This window comes from Gossypium raimondii, chromosome 2, assembly GCF_025698545.1.
Source record: "Gossypium raimondii isolate GPD5lz chromosome 2, ASM2569854v1, whole genome shotgun sequence".
Taxonomy (NCBI): Eukaryota; Viridiplantae; Streptophyta; class Magnoliopsida; order Malvales; family Malvaceae; genus Gossypium; species Gossypium raimondii.
Genome location: NC_068566.1, coordinates 46899028 through 46916411, shown reverse-complemented (window position 1 = coordinate 46916411; position 17384 = coordinate 46899028). Strand labels below are relative to the sequence as shown.

The 17384-nt window shown below is 33.2% G+C and overlaps 2 protein-coding genes across 3 annotated transcripts; one reads left to right on the top strand and one right to left on the bottom strand.

Moving 5' to 3' along the window:
- Window positions 1–6297: 6297 nt before the first annotated feature.
- LOC105789249 (chaperone protein dnaJ 13) lies at window positions 6298–11432 on the top strand. The gene is made up of 13 exons (XM_012616554.2): window positions 6298–6510; window positions 6619–6905; window positions 7009–7206; window positions 7289–7403; window positions 7525–7611; window positions 7768–7856; window positions 8519–8603; window positions 8928–8981; window positions 9611–9691; window positions 9806–9883; window positions 10359–10598; window positions 10968–11075; window positions 11181–11432. Exons 1-13 carry the CDS (start codon window positions 6364–6366, stop codon window positions 11235–11237), a joined length of 1626 nt encoding a protein of 541 aa, XP_012472008.1. The 5' UTR covers window positions 6298–6363; the 3' UTR covers window positions 11238–11432.
- Window positions 11433–12104: 672 nt separating this feature from the next.
- LOC105789248 (protein arginine N-methyltransferase 1.6) lies at window positions 12105–16605 on the bottom strand. 2 transcript variants are annotated; one of them, XM_012616552.2, is made up of 14 exons: window positions 16226–16605; window positions 15677–15884; window positions 15471–15596; window positions 15216–15380; window positions 15011–15129; window positions 14848–14927; window positions 14506–14777; window positions 14203–14439; window positions 13939–14012; window positions 13642–13735; window positions 13380–13529; window positions 13232–13306; window positions 12580–12676; window positions 12105–12467 (listed from the first exon to the last, which is right to left on the bottom strand). In XM_012616552.2, exons 1-14 carry the CDS (start codon window positions 16567–16569, stop codon window positions 12310–12312), a joined length of 2199 nt encoding a protein of 732 aa, XP_012472006.1. In that variant the 5' UTR covers window positions 16570–16605; the 3' UTR covers window positions 12105–12309. The 2 variants fall into 2 exon arrangements, with proteins under 2 accessions (XP_012472006.1, XP_052483654.1); XM_052627694.1 differs by having other exon boundaries at window positions 15677–15895; window positions 16226–16369.
- Window positions 16606–17384: the final 779 nt, after the last annotated feature.

Here is a 17384-nt window from a genome sequence, read left to right as displayed (position 1 = left end):
AGGTCATGTGGCCAACTTACTTTAAGACTACCAATAAAAAATGACACATCACGAGATCATAACTGAGAGTATATAAGCCCTCAGTCCCGAGAACTCTCTCTCTCCACATCTAACTCCCTTGAACTAACAACCTCTATTCCCCGATCGCCACATACAACGACTTTCCACCTTATTGTAAACCGCCCCAAACCACTCTCATCCTTGCCTTGTTTGATTTCAATATCATATCTAAGTTGAGTTCTCCTCGCTCTATAAATACTGCTAAACACAAGTAAATCAAACCGAATAGTACGATTTTGAATCAAAAAAAATTTGGTAGCTCTAATTCTATGGACCAAGATTGGACTTTCTAAGTAGTTGGCTTGAGCAAATATCATTGGTTCATGAGTAGGCGTCTGTCCGTCTATAGGTAGTGCGCAATACGGCACAAGTGAGACGTCTCTTCTTTTGCTTTCGGATTTGGCACCCGAAGGCGAAAAGGACTCTACTTGGTATTTTGCTATTAGAAAATGAAATACAATGCCCTTTCCACGACGCGGTATCCAATATGCATAAAAGGGAAAAATAAAATTAAGGCAACCCAAACTTTTAAATAAAAAGAATAATAATTTATTTGGTCCTTCAATTTTATAAAAATTATTTTAATCTTTCATTTAATTTTTCGTTCTTTTAAATATTTAAACTTACATTGTTTATCAAATTATAAAAAAGTATAAAAATATTTTATTATTTTTAATTTTAAAAATTAATTAATTGTTGAATCTTTTCTATCTATTTTAAAGTGATTTGACAAACAATGTAAGTTTAAGGACTAAAAGAGGTGAAAAATTAAATTTTTTATAAAATTAGAGAACCAAATAAATCATTATGCCTAAACAAAACTCATAAAAATGGAATCCCATGTATTGTAATTTACACACAATACTTATTCTAACACACAATTATAATAACTAAATCAAAATACTTACTATTTAACATTTTATAAAAATAAAGATATCAAATTATATCAAATTAAAAGAGATTAGATTTCAAATTTTAACACAACAAAAGGATTAAAAGTAGAATTAAACAATTTATTGACACTCGAAATTTTAAGGGTTCTTTTAAGGTCAAATTGTAGTTTTAGTCCTTCTACTATGCTGAATTTAATCCCTTTGTTTTGATTTAGCATATTTTGATCTCTACTTTTATAATATTATTAGTATGTCCGAATTAGTAACATTGTTAGCCACTTTATTATTGGTTCAACATGGTTAACCGAATTCGAATTTTGATGTGACACGTAAAAGTAAAAAAATAATGAACACCATTGCTTTAATGCCAACAACAAACGTGTTATCAATTCACACATAGTAATAACAATTTACAAAATACATGATTAAATTTTACCAAATATAGGGATCAAATCTTAAATTTCAGCATAATAAAGGGATTAATATCAAAATTAAACCTTTAAAGAGATTTGAAACCCAGATATATACACTCGTATGAAAATTAAATTTCTGGTTTTCCGGATCATATAAGATTCTTATGTTTCTCACCCTGAAATAGAATCTGAGTGCTTACAGTGAAAGCATGGTGAGAGTATGGAAGCTAGCCACGTTGAATTCTAACGCTGGCGGCGACCTTCTCGCATGGGTTATTATCCTCCGGCAAACTAACCGGAGAGCTCGTTGCCATCTGCTACCATTACCGGCCGGAGCTGCTGCTGGTTGATGATCAGCTTCAAGGACTATCCGATTCAACTGAAAAAAGAAGAGCCTGCCTGCATGGATTAAATCAATGTAAAGCCGAGCAACACCAACCCTTAAATTGATGCAATATTTGAGTGCGAAAGGGCAGATCAAGCCTACAATTAAAGGGGAGAAACTAGGGGTTGATGATAAGAGATAGAATTTGGCTACTGCTGTTATTAAGTGCGGCCCCATGGCCATGGATCATATGATAAAAATATGGGGGTGTTTGGTTTCTATTAGCTACGAAATATATATATGGACAAATTGTAAGATGGGGTCTATTTGGAGTCTTTTGAGAGAGATTGAAACTTTTGGCAAAATTCTATATAAGGCCCTTGTGTTATGCATTTTTTTGGGTGGATTTAGTCTTTTATATTGTAATTTGATCATTTTTAGTCTCTTTACGAATGTGTATTTTTTTTTTTTTGTCTTGGAATAAAATTTTTTGGGGGATAATTTGGTATACCATTGATGCACAAATTTCATGTAACATCAGTTAATAATAAGATAATACATCATCATCGATGCAAAACTATTACACCTCCTCTAGACTTGGACACGTGCTAGCATGAAGGGCCACCTGAGAAACACCCATGACGAACCATCCGACTCTACTCGGACTCCTCGATGACTAGCCCTCTCGAATCCCTGCTCTCCGTTCGACCCTCAGTCTTGGCAAGGGATTAGAACCACTCGCTTCCCTCTAGAAGACCTAGACCTCCCACTTCCAAGGATAACCCATCTTCTTGGCAAGTGTGAACATGCCCTTAGAGACCATTGGGCCCCACCTGAGTATAACAATCTCGTACTACCATAACAAAATGAGTCCGCGATGCACGTTCTGCACGTACTCCCTGATGGCAACCCATCTATAACGGTTTGCCACGTCATGCTAGCAGACAAGAGGACCTCCCCGATAAAACCCTTCCAACAATGGGAAAAAAAAATCTTTTGAGGCCTTAAGCAACTATGGAGCACTAATCCTCCTTAGCCTTCTCCCTATCCTCTTGCCTTTTTCGGCTTTTCGTCTCTTAAGGTGAATTGGCTTTCTCAGCACCACCACATCATCTTCCTTGTTATACACTGCATCAACAAAAACAAAAAGAAAAACAAAGAGTTTATAAAACTAAATAATACAAATACATGAAACTCAAAATTTAAAATCTGAAACCTAAAAATCAAAACCCAAAATCTAAAACTCCGAAGCTCAGACCTTGAAAGGAAACAAAATAATTATAGTTAATATTTAATTATGTTTAAATATAGTTAATAGTATTTAATTTTAAGTCCTTTAATTTTTTTTACTTTACATTTATAATAATGTGTCATCTTATTATGAACTAAAGGTGCATAGGCCCTATGCACCTGTAATATATAATAATTTATCTCTTTTTTTAATTTCATCAAATAATTCGACGTGATTTAATTTTTAAAACATATCGAGATGTGTCATATATGGTTTTTTTTTTTTACAATTTGATAAATATTATAACTTCTTTTTTATTTTTTAAAGCGTCAAAAGTTTGTTTACTTGTACAAAATGTTAAAGTGTATATGTCACATTATGATTGGGACGAATTTATCGTTCATAGAGTTTGTCACATTATGTTAAGGTAAAGTTGGTCACTTCATTTTTGAGTATATATGTCACATTATGATTGTTCAATCAAATTCTAAATTTATTGGAGTTGTATACGTGAAAAGATCATCATTATTTTTAATATATAATAGTGGATGACAACGTCAAGGTAGGTGCATATGCCCCTTCAATTTTTTAAAGTATTTGAAATAAAATGGATATATTATTATATAATATGATTATATATAATTTTAATTTTGATTCAATTTTCACAACACACTTATAATATTATTTATATTGCATAATTTTCTTATGCAATATTTTATCAAACTAATAAAATGGGTGTATTTTTAAATCTATGTGGAAATAATGTAAATTTTTTTTTAGTTTAATAGAATGCTATATTCGTAATTCCACATGATATGATGAAAAATTGTATCATATAAATATGTGAAAATTGAATTAAAATTAAATTTGTATGTATATAATTATATTAAATCAAAATTTATATATAATATTGCATACTAAATCAAAAACATGTATAGATATGGATTTCATTTAATTATAATTTAAAGCTAATAAAAAAAATTAGGATAGCTTACTTCCGAAAAGAAATTGTAAGAATAAATCTTAAAATTATACATAACTGTTGATTTAATGTGCAATTTGATACATGAATTTTGATTTTGTACAATTATACATATGAAACTTTCATTTTGATTGTGATTCAAATATAAACAGATTATCATTGGGAAACTAAACAAAGAGCTAGCCGCCATCTGTTACCATTGCAGGCCGGAGATGTCTGGTCAACTATCTAATTCAACTGAAAAAAGAAGAGCCTGAATGCATGTACCACGTCGATGTAGAGCCGATGAACTATCCCGAAACCGGAGCAAAGCTTGAGTGCAAAAGGGAAGATGAAGCCTAAAGAGGTGAAACTATGGGTGGAAGATGATAAAATGAGGTGGAGTTTGGGTAGTGCTGCTATTAAGTGAAGCCTCGTGGACTAATGAAATATGGGGACAATTTGGATAATTGAACCAATGAAAATGTTAAGAAATATATGGTCTGTTTTGGAGTCTTTCGGGAGAGATGGAAGAAAATAGGGGGAAGCTAGACAATTACAGTAGGGGTAAAATATTAATTATAAATTTTTAAAAGATTAACTTTTATATTATCAAGTAATTTTGTAAAACTTTAAGATCTATAAGAGGATTTTACCATTTTTGGGAGACCCAGATGTGGTAACCACAAACAAATGATGGATTACCTTAGTTGGCTTTTTTTTTCCCTTTTGGAATAATTATTCAGGAGGTCCTTTACTTTAGGGTTGGTAGCCATTTAATATTCGTCAAAAGAGATAATGCAACATTTAATCCCTAAAATTGACAATTTTTTAACTTGGTCCTGAAACTTGATAACATTTCTCAATTTTTTTTAAAAAAAATTTTAGGTGATGACATTGCATAATGTTAGAATGTCATGTCACCACTAGAGATCGAGACCAAGTTCCAAAAAATTTTCAAATCCAGGCCCATTTTTAAGTAGATTCAGCCCGTTCAAAATACCCAAGAAACGGACTATCGATCGGCTAACTATTTTTATAAAAAAAAAAACTATTAGGTCAAAACTCAAGAGGAAGTTAGTTCCAATAATTTAATTTTTATAGTATTGAAAAGTGAATAAACAAGTAGAGTTGAATGCAAAAATCTAAATAAAAATGCCTCATTTATCATACTTGTTTGAAAAAATTTATTGTAATTATGTTAGCATTATAGCATATTATAATAATGGAATGTCAACCAAAAATATAAAGTAAGCAAATGACAACTTTCCTTTACCTATAATGAAATTATGTGCTTAGGCTTGATCTCATAGTTTATTGGATATATAAGACATATATTTAAAATATGTTTTGCATAAAAAAAGTTAATATGTTGATTTTACTTTTTATATTTAAGATTCGTGACTACCTTCTTTAATAATATCGTCTTTAATATTCGAACCGATTCTTTTCAACACTTGCTGGTAATTTCTAACGGAACAAAATTATCTCTTAAATTTCTATTTATTTTTATTTTTATACAATACTTCTTTTAACTATAAAATCATAAAAATTATTTTAATTACTATCAAATTGACTTTTAAATTATATTTTAATTTAAATAGATATTGAATATTTAAAACTTGTTTTAAATATAATAATATTTTAATTTTGAAAAATATATATGATTTTTTATTTAAAATAAATAGATTAAATCTCTTATTTGTTGTTGATTGAGTCTTAGCTCAAAGATAGTATCCTAACATTGTACTAAAAGTCATTTTGTATTTTACTCGTAAATTGAAAAAAAGAGTTAATTAATCATTGTACATTAGATCAAAGAGCAAATTAGTTATTTTATTAACATGATGTACACATGGCACGCCATATGTAACTGTTTGATTATTTCGGCAGCTACTCCGTTTTAACAGTTTTTAACTGTCGAAAAAAGCTCGAACTCAATTTAGTAATTATCAAGCTGAGCTTGAGTAGATCGAGCTATTAATTGAGTAGAATTTAAAATTAATAATACTCGACTCAAACGGCTAATAATTCTTATAAAACTTTTTATTTATAATATATATTATAAATACTTTTGTATTAATATAATCAAGTCATTGTTTGTAATATATATTAATAATTCTAAGCTTAATTATCGAGTTCAGTTCAAGCATGATAACATATGAACTTAATTAGGTTCAAGCTTGAGTATAAAAATTGATAAGCAAACTTAATTAAGCTCGAGTGACCTGATTATATCTTGAGTCAAACTTGAAAATAAGTATTTAATTGAGCTCGAGTCAAGTACCAAGCTCAAAATTGAGTCGAGCTTGAGTTCAAACTGTTTTATTAACCCAAAGATATGGGCTTTTGGGCCTTTGAAACACTTAGTATATAGTAGCTGAAATTTAACAGTTACCAAACAATGTAATATCCAAAAACCCCTAAAACCCCAAAAAAGAAGAAGCAATTTCTTTGATTTCTCCTAGAAAATCAAGACGATGAAAGAAGACGACGGCACCGGACCTCCGAACAGAGAACTGTACGCACTATTACATCTATCACCGGAAGCCTCCGATGAAGAAATCCGTAGAGCTTATCGTCAATGGGCTCAAGTTTACCATCCTGACAAATACCAAGCTCCTCATGTAAGTATTAAAGAAAAAAGGGGGAAATTATGTTTCTTTTTACTCTTCAATTCGATGTTTTACATGAGATTTTATTTTATATATATATATATATTTGAATATGTATAGATGAAGGAAATTGCTACAGAGAATTTCCAAAGAATCTGTGAAGCATACGAAATCTTATCTGATGAAAACAAGAGACAAATATACGATATTTATGGTATGGAAGGATTGAATTCTGGATTAGAACTTGGCCCAAAGTTGAATAAAGTAGAAGAGATTAAAGAACAGCTTGAGAAGCTAAAAAGGATGAAGGAACAACAAAAGATGTCGGCTCTTTTTCTACCCAAGGGTTCAATAGTTGCCAATTTGTCATTGCCTGGGTTTCTAGATGGTGATGGTATTATGAGAGGGTAAGGGTATTTGCCCTTTTATTTTTTGTTTTGGTTCCTTAATTTTGATTGATTGATTGTTGCATTGATATAGCATGTTGTGTAATTTTGTTTTGTATTTTAGAATGGCTATGGCTAGTGCAGTTCAATCTCAATTATCGAAAAGTAGTGCTCTTTCATTAAGTGGAAATTTGGGAGTCGAAGAGAATTCCGGTGCTGGAGCTGCTTCGGCTGTGTTTAGGCATCAGATTGCTTCTGATTCTACTATCGAGTTTATGGGATCGGTTGGTTTAGGTAGTCTAATAGGGGTGCAAATGACACGGTAGGGAATTCGGGTTTTAATTGTTTGTCTACTTAGTTTGTAGTTTTGCTCGGTATCTTCATTGTCTCCTTTTCTATTTCAGTCAGTTATCTTTACACTCAACTGCGACACTGGGTATTGCTAAGTCTTTTCATGATGGCTCGATTAATCTTTCCAATGTATGGACTCGTCAACTTTCCGATACAGCAAGTGGAAATGTAAGCTACTTTTTGTCATTTTCAGCTGAGATGCTATGAAATGCTGAGTCTTAATTATTGCTGATCTGTCTGAGGATTCTAATCTCTTTCAATTTGTTTTTGGTCTTCACCATTTCTACAGATAGAGCTTTTACTTGGTCCACAGTCATCTATTGGGGTTGGATGGCAAAAGAAAGACCAAAATACGTCTGCTGCTGGAGAAGTGAAGGCAAGTCTATGTTCACTATCTAGATTACCGAGTTTATGGCAGAATAACTAACCCAGAAAAATCCCACTGGTGTATGATCCTAGTTGTTTTTGTTTATTTATTTATTTCTGCCAACATGAATCTTTTTAATATTTTTTTTCATGTTAAGAACTGCAGTTTGGCACAAATTCTTTTGGCATATCAGCTCGTTATACTCGTCGTTTTTCCTCAAAATCTCATGGTCGTATTGCAGGCAGAATTGGAAGGTAGGTTAGCGTAACCGATATTGATAGTTAATAAAGGATGGAAATTAGTATTTGTTCTTCTTCTATGCTGTTTATGGTGACAAATGAGTTTCTTTTGCCTTTCTTTCTTTTAATATTATCTATTGCAGTTTCATTATGTCAGTGTGACTTGATTCTTCCAAACTGTTTATCAGGTTTCCATATAAGTGTACTGCATGATCTGGACTATGAGTCAATGCATAAAATGTATCGGAATACCATAATTGAAGGGAATACTCAGCAAAAGAAAATAGCCTTTTCTGCATTGTCATATATTGCACAATACTGTCCTAAAGCTGAACAACAATCCTCGCTTTCCCTTGGGACTTCTTGATATATGGTTATATAGCTACTTGTAAAATTAAAAAAAAATTCAAAAGGGATGCATCTCACTATGAGAAGTATCACAAATGTTTGATAAGGAGCTGGTCTAAAACAATTGAAATGCATAGTTGCTAGCATATATACGCTCATTCATTTTCTCATAATTTGTCCAGAAGTTCAGAGAAGTTGTTGAGGCATAACTTCAATCATAGTCCAAGTGATCAATTTGATTATCATTACATGTTAAGCAAATTTACAAAGCATTTGATCATAACTGCTAAGCTTAAGGCTTTGCACTTACTGCTGATTTTTTTCTCCAGCGCCGCTCTTGAGGTTGAAGTTGGTGGTGGGAGGAAAGTGTCTGATTTTAGCACTGTTCGCATGTTGTATACAATTGGAATTCGGGTAATTGCATCTGTCTTAACGCAAAGGGATTCCACAAATTATAATGACATATTTTGTATCTTACTTATAAATATAGCTATGAAAAAATGTTGCGTACCTGCAACCAATCAAAGGATTTTATTTTGTTGGCACCTGTTGTGTCATCGCAACTTTTTAAGATTCCATTTGGCTGGTCCTTTTTCTATTTTTCTCTCTTCTCAAAATTTTTTATTTGACAAAGCAAATGGCAAAACCATCAACTAAATGGACCTGCTTTATATGTATGATGATATTGTCATATAGGAGTTAAACAACAAGATCTTTAAGCATTTTGTTTGTTGACAGGGTATCTTTTGGAGATTTGAGCTGCACCGTGGAGGCCAAAAGTTACTTATTCCTGTAAGAATATTCTTGTCCTTTGACGTGTTTCAAAAGGGTATTATATTTGAGTCATTTCTGATTTTGTATCATGAACTTGAATGTGTTGTACTTATTTCTTTTAGTGCTGAGTTTCGCTGGAGTAGGATCCAGAATGTGAAGTTGTGCTTTTGTAGAATTTCATAGGATAGAATTTTCTATCCTTGTATGATTTTCAGTTATCTGAAATGAAATGCTTTAAAGTTACAGCAGATTGATGTTAAATTTTATGATATTATTTAGAAAGCTTTGTCAAATTGTCAACATTTTAGTAGAAATCAAAAGATACCATTGCAAGTGTATATGACTTGAGCTTTCTACATGGGATATATTGAAGTGTATATGACTTATCTGAAATGAATCATATATCCTTGGGATATATTGAAGTGTAAGATCCGAGTATTGAAGTGTGGTAACAATTTAGCAATGTGCTTTGTATGTAAAGCATGATTTAAACAAAAAAAAAGTTCGTAGACTTAATGCAAGGAAGAATACTGAAACTTAATGTTTCCTGTTGGGATTTTGTAATGGAGATTGGTCTCTTGTATTGATTACAATTCTGAATTAGTTATCCTACAATTCAATGTGTTAATTATGTTTGTTATATGCAGATTTTGCTTTCCAGGGATTTGAATCCTGTTTTAGCTACTGGGGCATTTGTAGTTCCAACATCAATTTACTTTATACTGAAGGTAATCACTTATGCTTCTCCTTATAGTTTCGACCTATTGCTTCTAGATTTTCTGCCTTTTGAAAAAAAAATATTTAATGCTATTAGATAACTATTGTTATATATACATTTGCAGAAATTTGTGTTTAAACCGTATTACCTTAAGAGGGAAAAGCAGAAGGCATTAGAGAATATGGAAAGGACTGCAACCCAGGTATGTTTACTCAAATGCTTTAGGTATTCATAAAGTTTTAGTTTCATTTTTGGCCTTTCCATTACGTTTCTTAAGATGCTAGAAACTACATTGCTTGGACTCTTCATTTTTCATGAAGTACTTCTATCTGACACTTGTGTCGACACACAGATATGGGGATATGACCTCCAGGCTAGAAATGTTCTGCTGCTGTATATTTCTGATGGAACTTCTTTCTAATTATGTATGTATTATCGTTGGTCAGTGTTTCTCACATGAATGAAAACAGAGATGCAAACCTGTATAGTCCTTTACCATACATTAGTCATGCTTTGATTAATATATTTCTTGATTTCTTACTAGGGAGTGTTGTGCATATAACTTTTAATGATTACGAGATTAAACATTTTCAGCTTGTGCACTACTTTTATAAGCCAGCTTAGTCTTGTTCCAAAACAAATGGTTTAAAGGTGAATTTTACTCGATTTTTGTAAAGGTTGAAGAGGCAAGGAAAGCAGCTGCAAAAGCTCAGCAGTTGTTAGAGAATGTAGCCAACAGGAAAAGAAATAAGCAACAAGAAACAGGTGGACTCGTTATTACCAAAGCAATTTACGGAAATCATAAAGCTTTAAAGAAAGGAGATGAGCTGAGAGAAACAAACGATGAGTTAGCCTCACAAGTGTTGGATGTAACAGTACCTCTTAACTTCCTTGTTAATGATTCAGGGCAACTTAAGGTTTGTTTATTCGAATCCTGCTTGTTTGCAACATATCACGCATGCACACACATATATACATATATTGCTAGAAGTGCTTATGATAGAAATCAGTAAAAGCACTATGGAGGCCCTTGTACTAGAAGTCGAATTGCATTTTGCCCTCTCTACATGTAACTGTCTGGTACAAGGCATGTTGGCAGAAATGGATTGAAATCTTTAACAGAAATGACCAGTTTGCTTTTTAATTTAACGTACAATGACTAAATTGCCTATTTTTTAGTAAAGGAGGCAAAATGCAATCTGACTACCTAGTACAAGGGCATCCATAATACTTTTACTATAGAAATCCCATCAGCATAACCTTGGTTGTTTATCCTCTTGTCACAGCTTCATGATGGTGTAAAGAAGTCAGGTATCATGGGCTTCTGTGATCCTTGCCCCGGAGAACCTAAGCAATTGCACGTGGAGTACACTTATCACGGCGAAAGATACGAGGTATACTACAACGAATTACTCTTCCCAATTGTCTTAATCCAAAATCATCTTTAATGAATGGCAATAAAAGCGCGTTTGACAAATCTTGAAAATTTTCTGAACCAGGTTGCTGTTGATGATTATGAGGAGTTGATAATACCCCAGATAGCACACAGAGTCTGATTTCACTTCTTTTTTTGTTTTTGAACTTTGAAACCTATACTGGTTTACCTCCTTACAAATTTTTGCTTGCAATGCTTGACATGGAGGTACCAAAATTTTCAATTTATATTACATTGTATCATTGATAATAAGACTGGTTATTTGATGTAATTTTCTGCTTGTTCAATAAAATTCCTTTCATATTTTATCTTAAAACTATATTTTGGAGACAATGCATATGGGTTGGAATACATGTATCACTTATTTTTTTTCCTAATTTTTGAGTTAAAATTGAAATGTCTAGTCTATAAGTAGATTCATGGGATTCAATTGGATTCTTGTTATATTTCTTTTATCCTTGGGAGTAATAGTGCTAGGAAGATAAGTAGTTTGCCATTCCTTTTTGCACCAAAAAAAGAAGGGGGGGGGGTTAAATGCAACATTTTCTCAATATTCTTTAAATCTTTTCGTCGGTTCAACTTGTTTATTAAAAAAATTTTAGAAATTCGTTTAATCAATTGTTTTTAACTGATTTAATGATCTGTATTGATTCTTGATCAAAGCAATTCAAAACCTCTCCTTATTCAATTGGTCTAGTTCAATTCAAACATTGCATTTTCTTGAGATCACTTACAATTATTATAGTTTTTGCCACAAATTATGAGGGAAAAGGTTGAACTTTACTATTAAGTTATAAATTTAATCCTATAATTTGATCAATTTTAATTTTTATATTTTTGAATTGATCAATTTTCATCCTTAGCATTTCTTAATATCTGAATTCCAATCTTAATCCAAACATTAATAATTAAATCTAGTTAAAATTTTCTATTAAAATTGTGAGTAATTTGACATCAATCAAATCCAACTTACTTTTTACGAGTAATATATAAAAATATATATGGCATTAAATGTGATAATATGTTTCAGTATCAACTTAATGAATTTAACAACTTTTTGATAGTACTAAAATTTTAAAATTTAAAAAATACAAAAACCAAATTATACATAATTAAATTCACAACTCACGTAAGATACATAGACTAATGGCAGAATTTAACCCAAAAAACCAACAAACCAAATGATACAAGTGTCACAGAAAAGCATGCTTAAGGATGAGTTCACTACTCGATGGCTCGAATAAGGCTTCCACTATGGTTGAACCATATTCACTATTGCTATTACATCCATTAATCCCAACTGCAACTGGCTTGCTCAAAAGCTTAACCCCTTGCTTCCAATATCTATGCTCTGAACCAACATGCAAAAAGTTTGATCATTTATAATATACAAAAATGTCATCCCGTGCAACATATATTATACTTTTCAAGTAAGGGTCAAGATATAAAAATACAAACTGTACCTGGTCCAGTTGATATTACAATAGAATTATCTGTATCCATAATCCAATCCACCCATAGAACAAATCCATGGCATACACCACCTTCAGTGAATTTAACCTATGAGAAAGGATATAATAACATCATCATCTTAGTTTTTGTACTTGTGTAGGCTTTCTTCTGGGGTAAATTACATTCGTCGTCACCCAACTATTGGTAAGTTTCTTTTTTAGTTACCCAATAATGAGAAGTTATAAAACGGTCACCCAATTATTCAAATTTTTTTGTCACTAGCCGTTAAATGGCTAATGATAACTTTTACATTTGGCATAATGGCAACTTTAGCCCTCGACATGTATACATTGTTTAATTTGATTTTTTTGGTGTTCCCATTTTTAGTATATTTTCGATCAAATTTAGCTGATAATTTTTTTACAATGTATAAATGTTGAAGGTTAATTTTTTTTAGAATAAAAACTAAATTGAAACAATGTATAAATGTTGAGAGTTAAAGTTGCTATTATGCCAAATTTAAAAGTTACCACGTCATCTTTCCGTTAGTAATTTAACGGCTGACGACCAGAAAAAGAAAAAATCAAATAGTTGGGTAATCAGAAAAAAAGTTTACTAATAGTTTACTCTTTTCTTTATATAGGTTGGTTCGAAAAGGTGTACCTGTGCTGTTCCGTGACATGAACTTATAGGTTTCGAGAAATCGAATTCTAAGATGGTAAATATCTCACTTAGCTCCTAAAACATTTCAATGCAGTTGGATTAGTATCCATTGTCATTGTTGAAAACAAATTTCGTATGCATCACTTACCTTAATTTCACCACATTGCCATATTGAGAAAGGAAGAAAGGGACCCTCTTTCGGTGCTGGTAATTCACCGCATGCACCTAAGGTGGTGTTTACTATAGAGTGGTCAAAGCCTTCGACATCACCTAAGCAACAGCGACTGCTCCAAAGATCCTGGATTGGTAGTCACGAAAATACATGCACAAATCGTAAATAAGACAAGAAGTTCCGTCTAGTGTTTTCTTTATTCCTTTTCTCGGTGACAGAGTAGAAAGTATGAACTTACAGGGAGAGACATAGCACAAGCCTTTAGGATTCCTTTACAAGGCATTATCAACGCATCTTCTGAAAGGACAGGGTCGAGCAAGGTACGGTCCTTCCTAAACCCGAGCCAAAAGGTTAAAAACAGATGATTGAAATTCTATAAACGAGCTCACTGACAAACTTATAATGAAAAGCAGCTAAATTATGATGGGAGACTATAAATGACTTGGCCATCCTTAGGCTAAAGCTAAATTGTGAAACAAAACCGAATGATCTTTAAACAAGTTGCATTATTGAAACTGTTGAGAAAAGAACGTACCAAAACCGCAGGTTCTTCCATGGAAGCATCCCTTCATTTGCATAATAATACGGTTCTCCAATCAACATATCAACCTGTGAAAGAAAGCGTAATAATAATTTGTTTGAATACTGTATATGAGAGTATTCGAACGTTAAAATCTCATAATCAAAAACAGTGTTTCAGAGGACAAATGAAAAGTCGAGTGACATTAAATACACAAAATCAGAGCCGTACACGAGGAGCATGTGATGTAAGTGAAAGGTAAAGCGGGAAAAGAATTACCTTTTTCCCACGAGTATCGTGCAAGGTCAAACAAGGTTTCCTTTTTTCAGGTACTTCTACACGGTCCATAGAGAAACAGTTTGCCTTAACAACAGTTTCCAAATATTGGGCTCCTTTTTCTCTCAACCCCGGAAACAATGATAGTACATGAGACGTTTTTGAAAGATTTGCAGCGAGAAGTGTTAAGAAAATGCTATCATCAACAACAACACATAACGGGTTAACTCTTCCCTGCAACTGCAAATAATAGAGTCAGGTGATGTAAACACGCGCTCAAAAACAGAGAGTGTGAGGAGAGCTTACGGCATTTCTCACTGCTGCCAACACAGATGATCGCCATTTACTGTCTCCGTAGATTGCAATTCTTTCCGGAGACAATAACAGCTGAAAATCCCGAATGTTGTGATCATGCTGCCTTGTATCATTTTTAGGGACTTGGACATTGAGATTATATGAAACACTAGTCTCTGTATGACTAGCTTCCAAAAGAAGCTCTTCTCCCTGGGACACAGACATACCTTTCCCTCGAAAGAACCAAACACACTGCTTCCAATGGTCACACCAATCCCGATATCCTAATGAAGCATCAGAAAGCAATTGAGGCCATAAACTCATAGAATAGTTTCTATTATAGACCTGACTAACCTATATTAGCAGGTGAATTTATCCATCTAGGGGCAGTAGAATAAAAGACTGTTCCTTCACGATCAAGTTGAAGAACCCACCTGCAAAACGAACACACACAATTTATCGAAGTTCCTTAAAGCAAAAATTTCTGACACAAAAGTGCAGCCATGAATATAGTTACCATGAAACTATGGCATGAATGTTACCGTCATCAATCACCTTGACCTGCACCTTGGTCTCTCCATTGCTTTCTGGTCGTTTCCAGAAGTCAAATTCAAATATTTCAAAGGGTTCTGAGAGCTGGAATAGTTCTGAATTAAGTAGGAATTAAATTGAAAGGACTTTCTTGAAAGTATATAAAACGGTAGACGAATTAATGAGATTACCAGTTTTATTTCTTCCCTGATAGCATCACAATGCATCGGATACTGTCGTGATTTGACTTGTATAATACTATCTGAGCCTGTAGGAACAAGATGAATACCATCCGATACTTTTGCTTCAATACCGGATAAATCGTGTAGCTTCCACAAGTATGTACTTTCAACCAGCTGGAAACAATACAAAATTAAAAGAATTAAGATTCTAAGACCCTCCAAACCATGTAATAGATTAACAATTCAAGTCCTTTAGATGAAGACCTGGCCATAAGTAACAGCTCGGAACGGCACCGTTAGCGGGTTTTCCACCAAGAGCTTATCGTATGCATGTTGTAGAGTCGGAATTAGCCCTTCCCCCAATAACTCCGAGTCCAAAATCTCACTAACCTGCACTAACATTTTCGGATAACAATCACTAATAACATTAGCAAACAATCGATTAAAACAAAACCAAATGATATACTCACGAGGACATCGGCACGAGAAGGAATATCAACACCGACTTCGAGTTCATCGGAACGTTTATTAAAAAGACTGATGGCTTTCCCCATTCTGTTTCGATGTAAAACTTTCCTCATCAGCTTCGCCATTGGAAGATAAGATTCGCATGCTGTTACAGTCCCATTTAATCCCATTGCTCGCGCAGCCATCATCGACAACAACCCAGTTCCAGCACTGCAAAATATCTTCAATGGCCAATTCAATATATAATCATTCCAACTTCATTAATGTCAAAACTACACATAAACTCGAATTCAATGAACTTTAATTTTATGCAATTGTATACTACATTTATTGAATTTTTGCAGTTTTGCATACAATTGAATCAAAATCAAAACTTTATGTATACAATTGAATCAAAACATAATTACATCAAATCAAAGTTCTATGTGCATATTAAAGTTCACCTGAACTTAAAAAATTAAACTTTATGGAAATATGAAGTAATATTACCCTATTAATAATCATTTTATTAAAGATCAAATAAATTTCAAAAAAAATTGAGGAATTATTACCCGATGTCGAGCACGTGGCAAGGTTTGGTTACAGTTCTTTCAATGGCTGAACGGAAGGCTTTGTTCCGGCAAGAGTCGTTGAGCATGTCGAGATACGACGTCGTAGCTAAAAGTGGTTCCTTGGGACAATCAGGGAGATCGTCATTGTCTTCGATGACGACCCATTCCGAGTTTCCGGTGAGTGGGTCGAGTTTGAGTTGGAAGAGTCGATGGGAAGAGTCGGAACTCATGAGTCGAGGTAAGTGTAGTTTGAAGTGACGCAGTGAGTTGGGGGTCAAAGTCAAACGAGTTGAGGAGCTAAGGGAAATGGGGGGAATTAGGGTTTTGGAGATAAGTGAGTTCATGAGCTGAAATTGATTTTACTTCAGACCGCAAGGTGCTTTGCTCTTAATTATCAAATTATCAATTTTCGTTTTTATTTGGTTTAATTATTAATTTAATAATTAATTAATTACAACTTTACAAATTTTAAAAAATCATAAATGGGTCCTCTCATTTGGTTTTTTAATCTTTTTAACAAAATGTCCTTCACTGTCATTGGAGGAGCAACAAACAATTGTAAAGTAGCAAGTCGGTGCAACTTTGGTCATGCAATCCGCAGCTTCATTCTAAGATCTCGGTACATAACGTACTCGAACTTTCTATTCTTGGCGTAGCATTTCATGAATCAAATGTAATTCCACCGTTTTACTACTAACAGCATTACCAGCCAAAAGAGATCCAATCAGCAACGCATTATCATACTTCAGCTCTATTCAAATTTATTTATAAATTTATATATTTAAATTGAGATATTACTAAATTTATAGAAATTCGACCTAATACCGTTATTACTATACTTAAGCCAATGCTAAATTAATCTAAAATAATTGGGCCAAATATCCCAACTCAATAAATTTCAAACCCAAAAGAATTTCAAGTCTAAAAAATATATATGGAAGGAGATAAGGGCAAATTACACATAAAAGCTCTATTTTTTTAAAATTTATCGAAATGGACCCAGTATTTTATTATTTACCGGAATGGGCTATTTTCCCCGAAATCGATTCCACGTCAGCGCGATGTCAGGGGATGTGTCAGCAAATCGCGTCCACGTCAGCGCGATTACTTACGTGGCAACAAATCGCGTCCACGTAAGCGCGATTTGCTGACGTGGGAG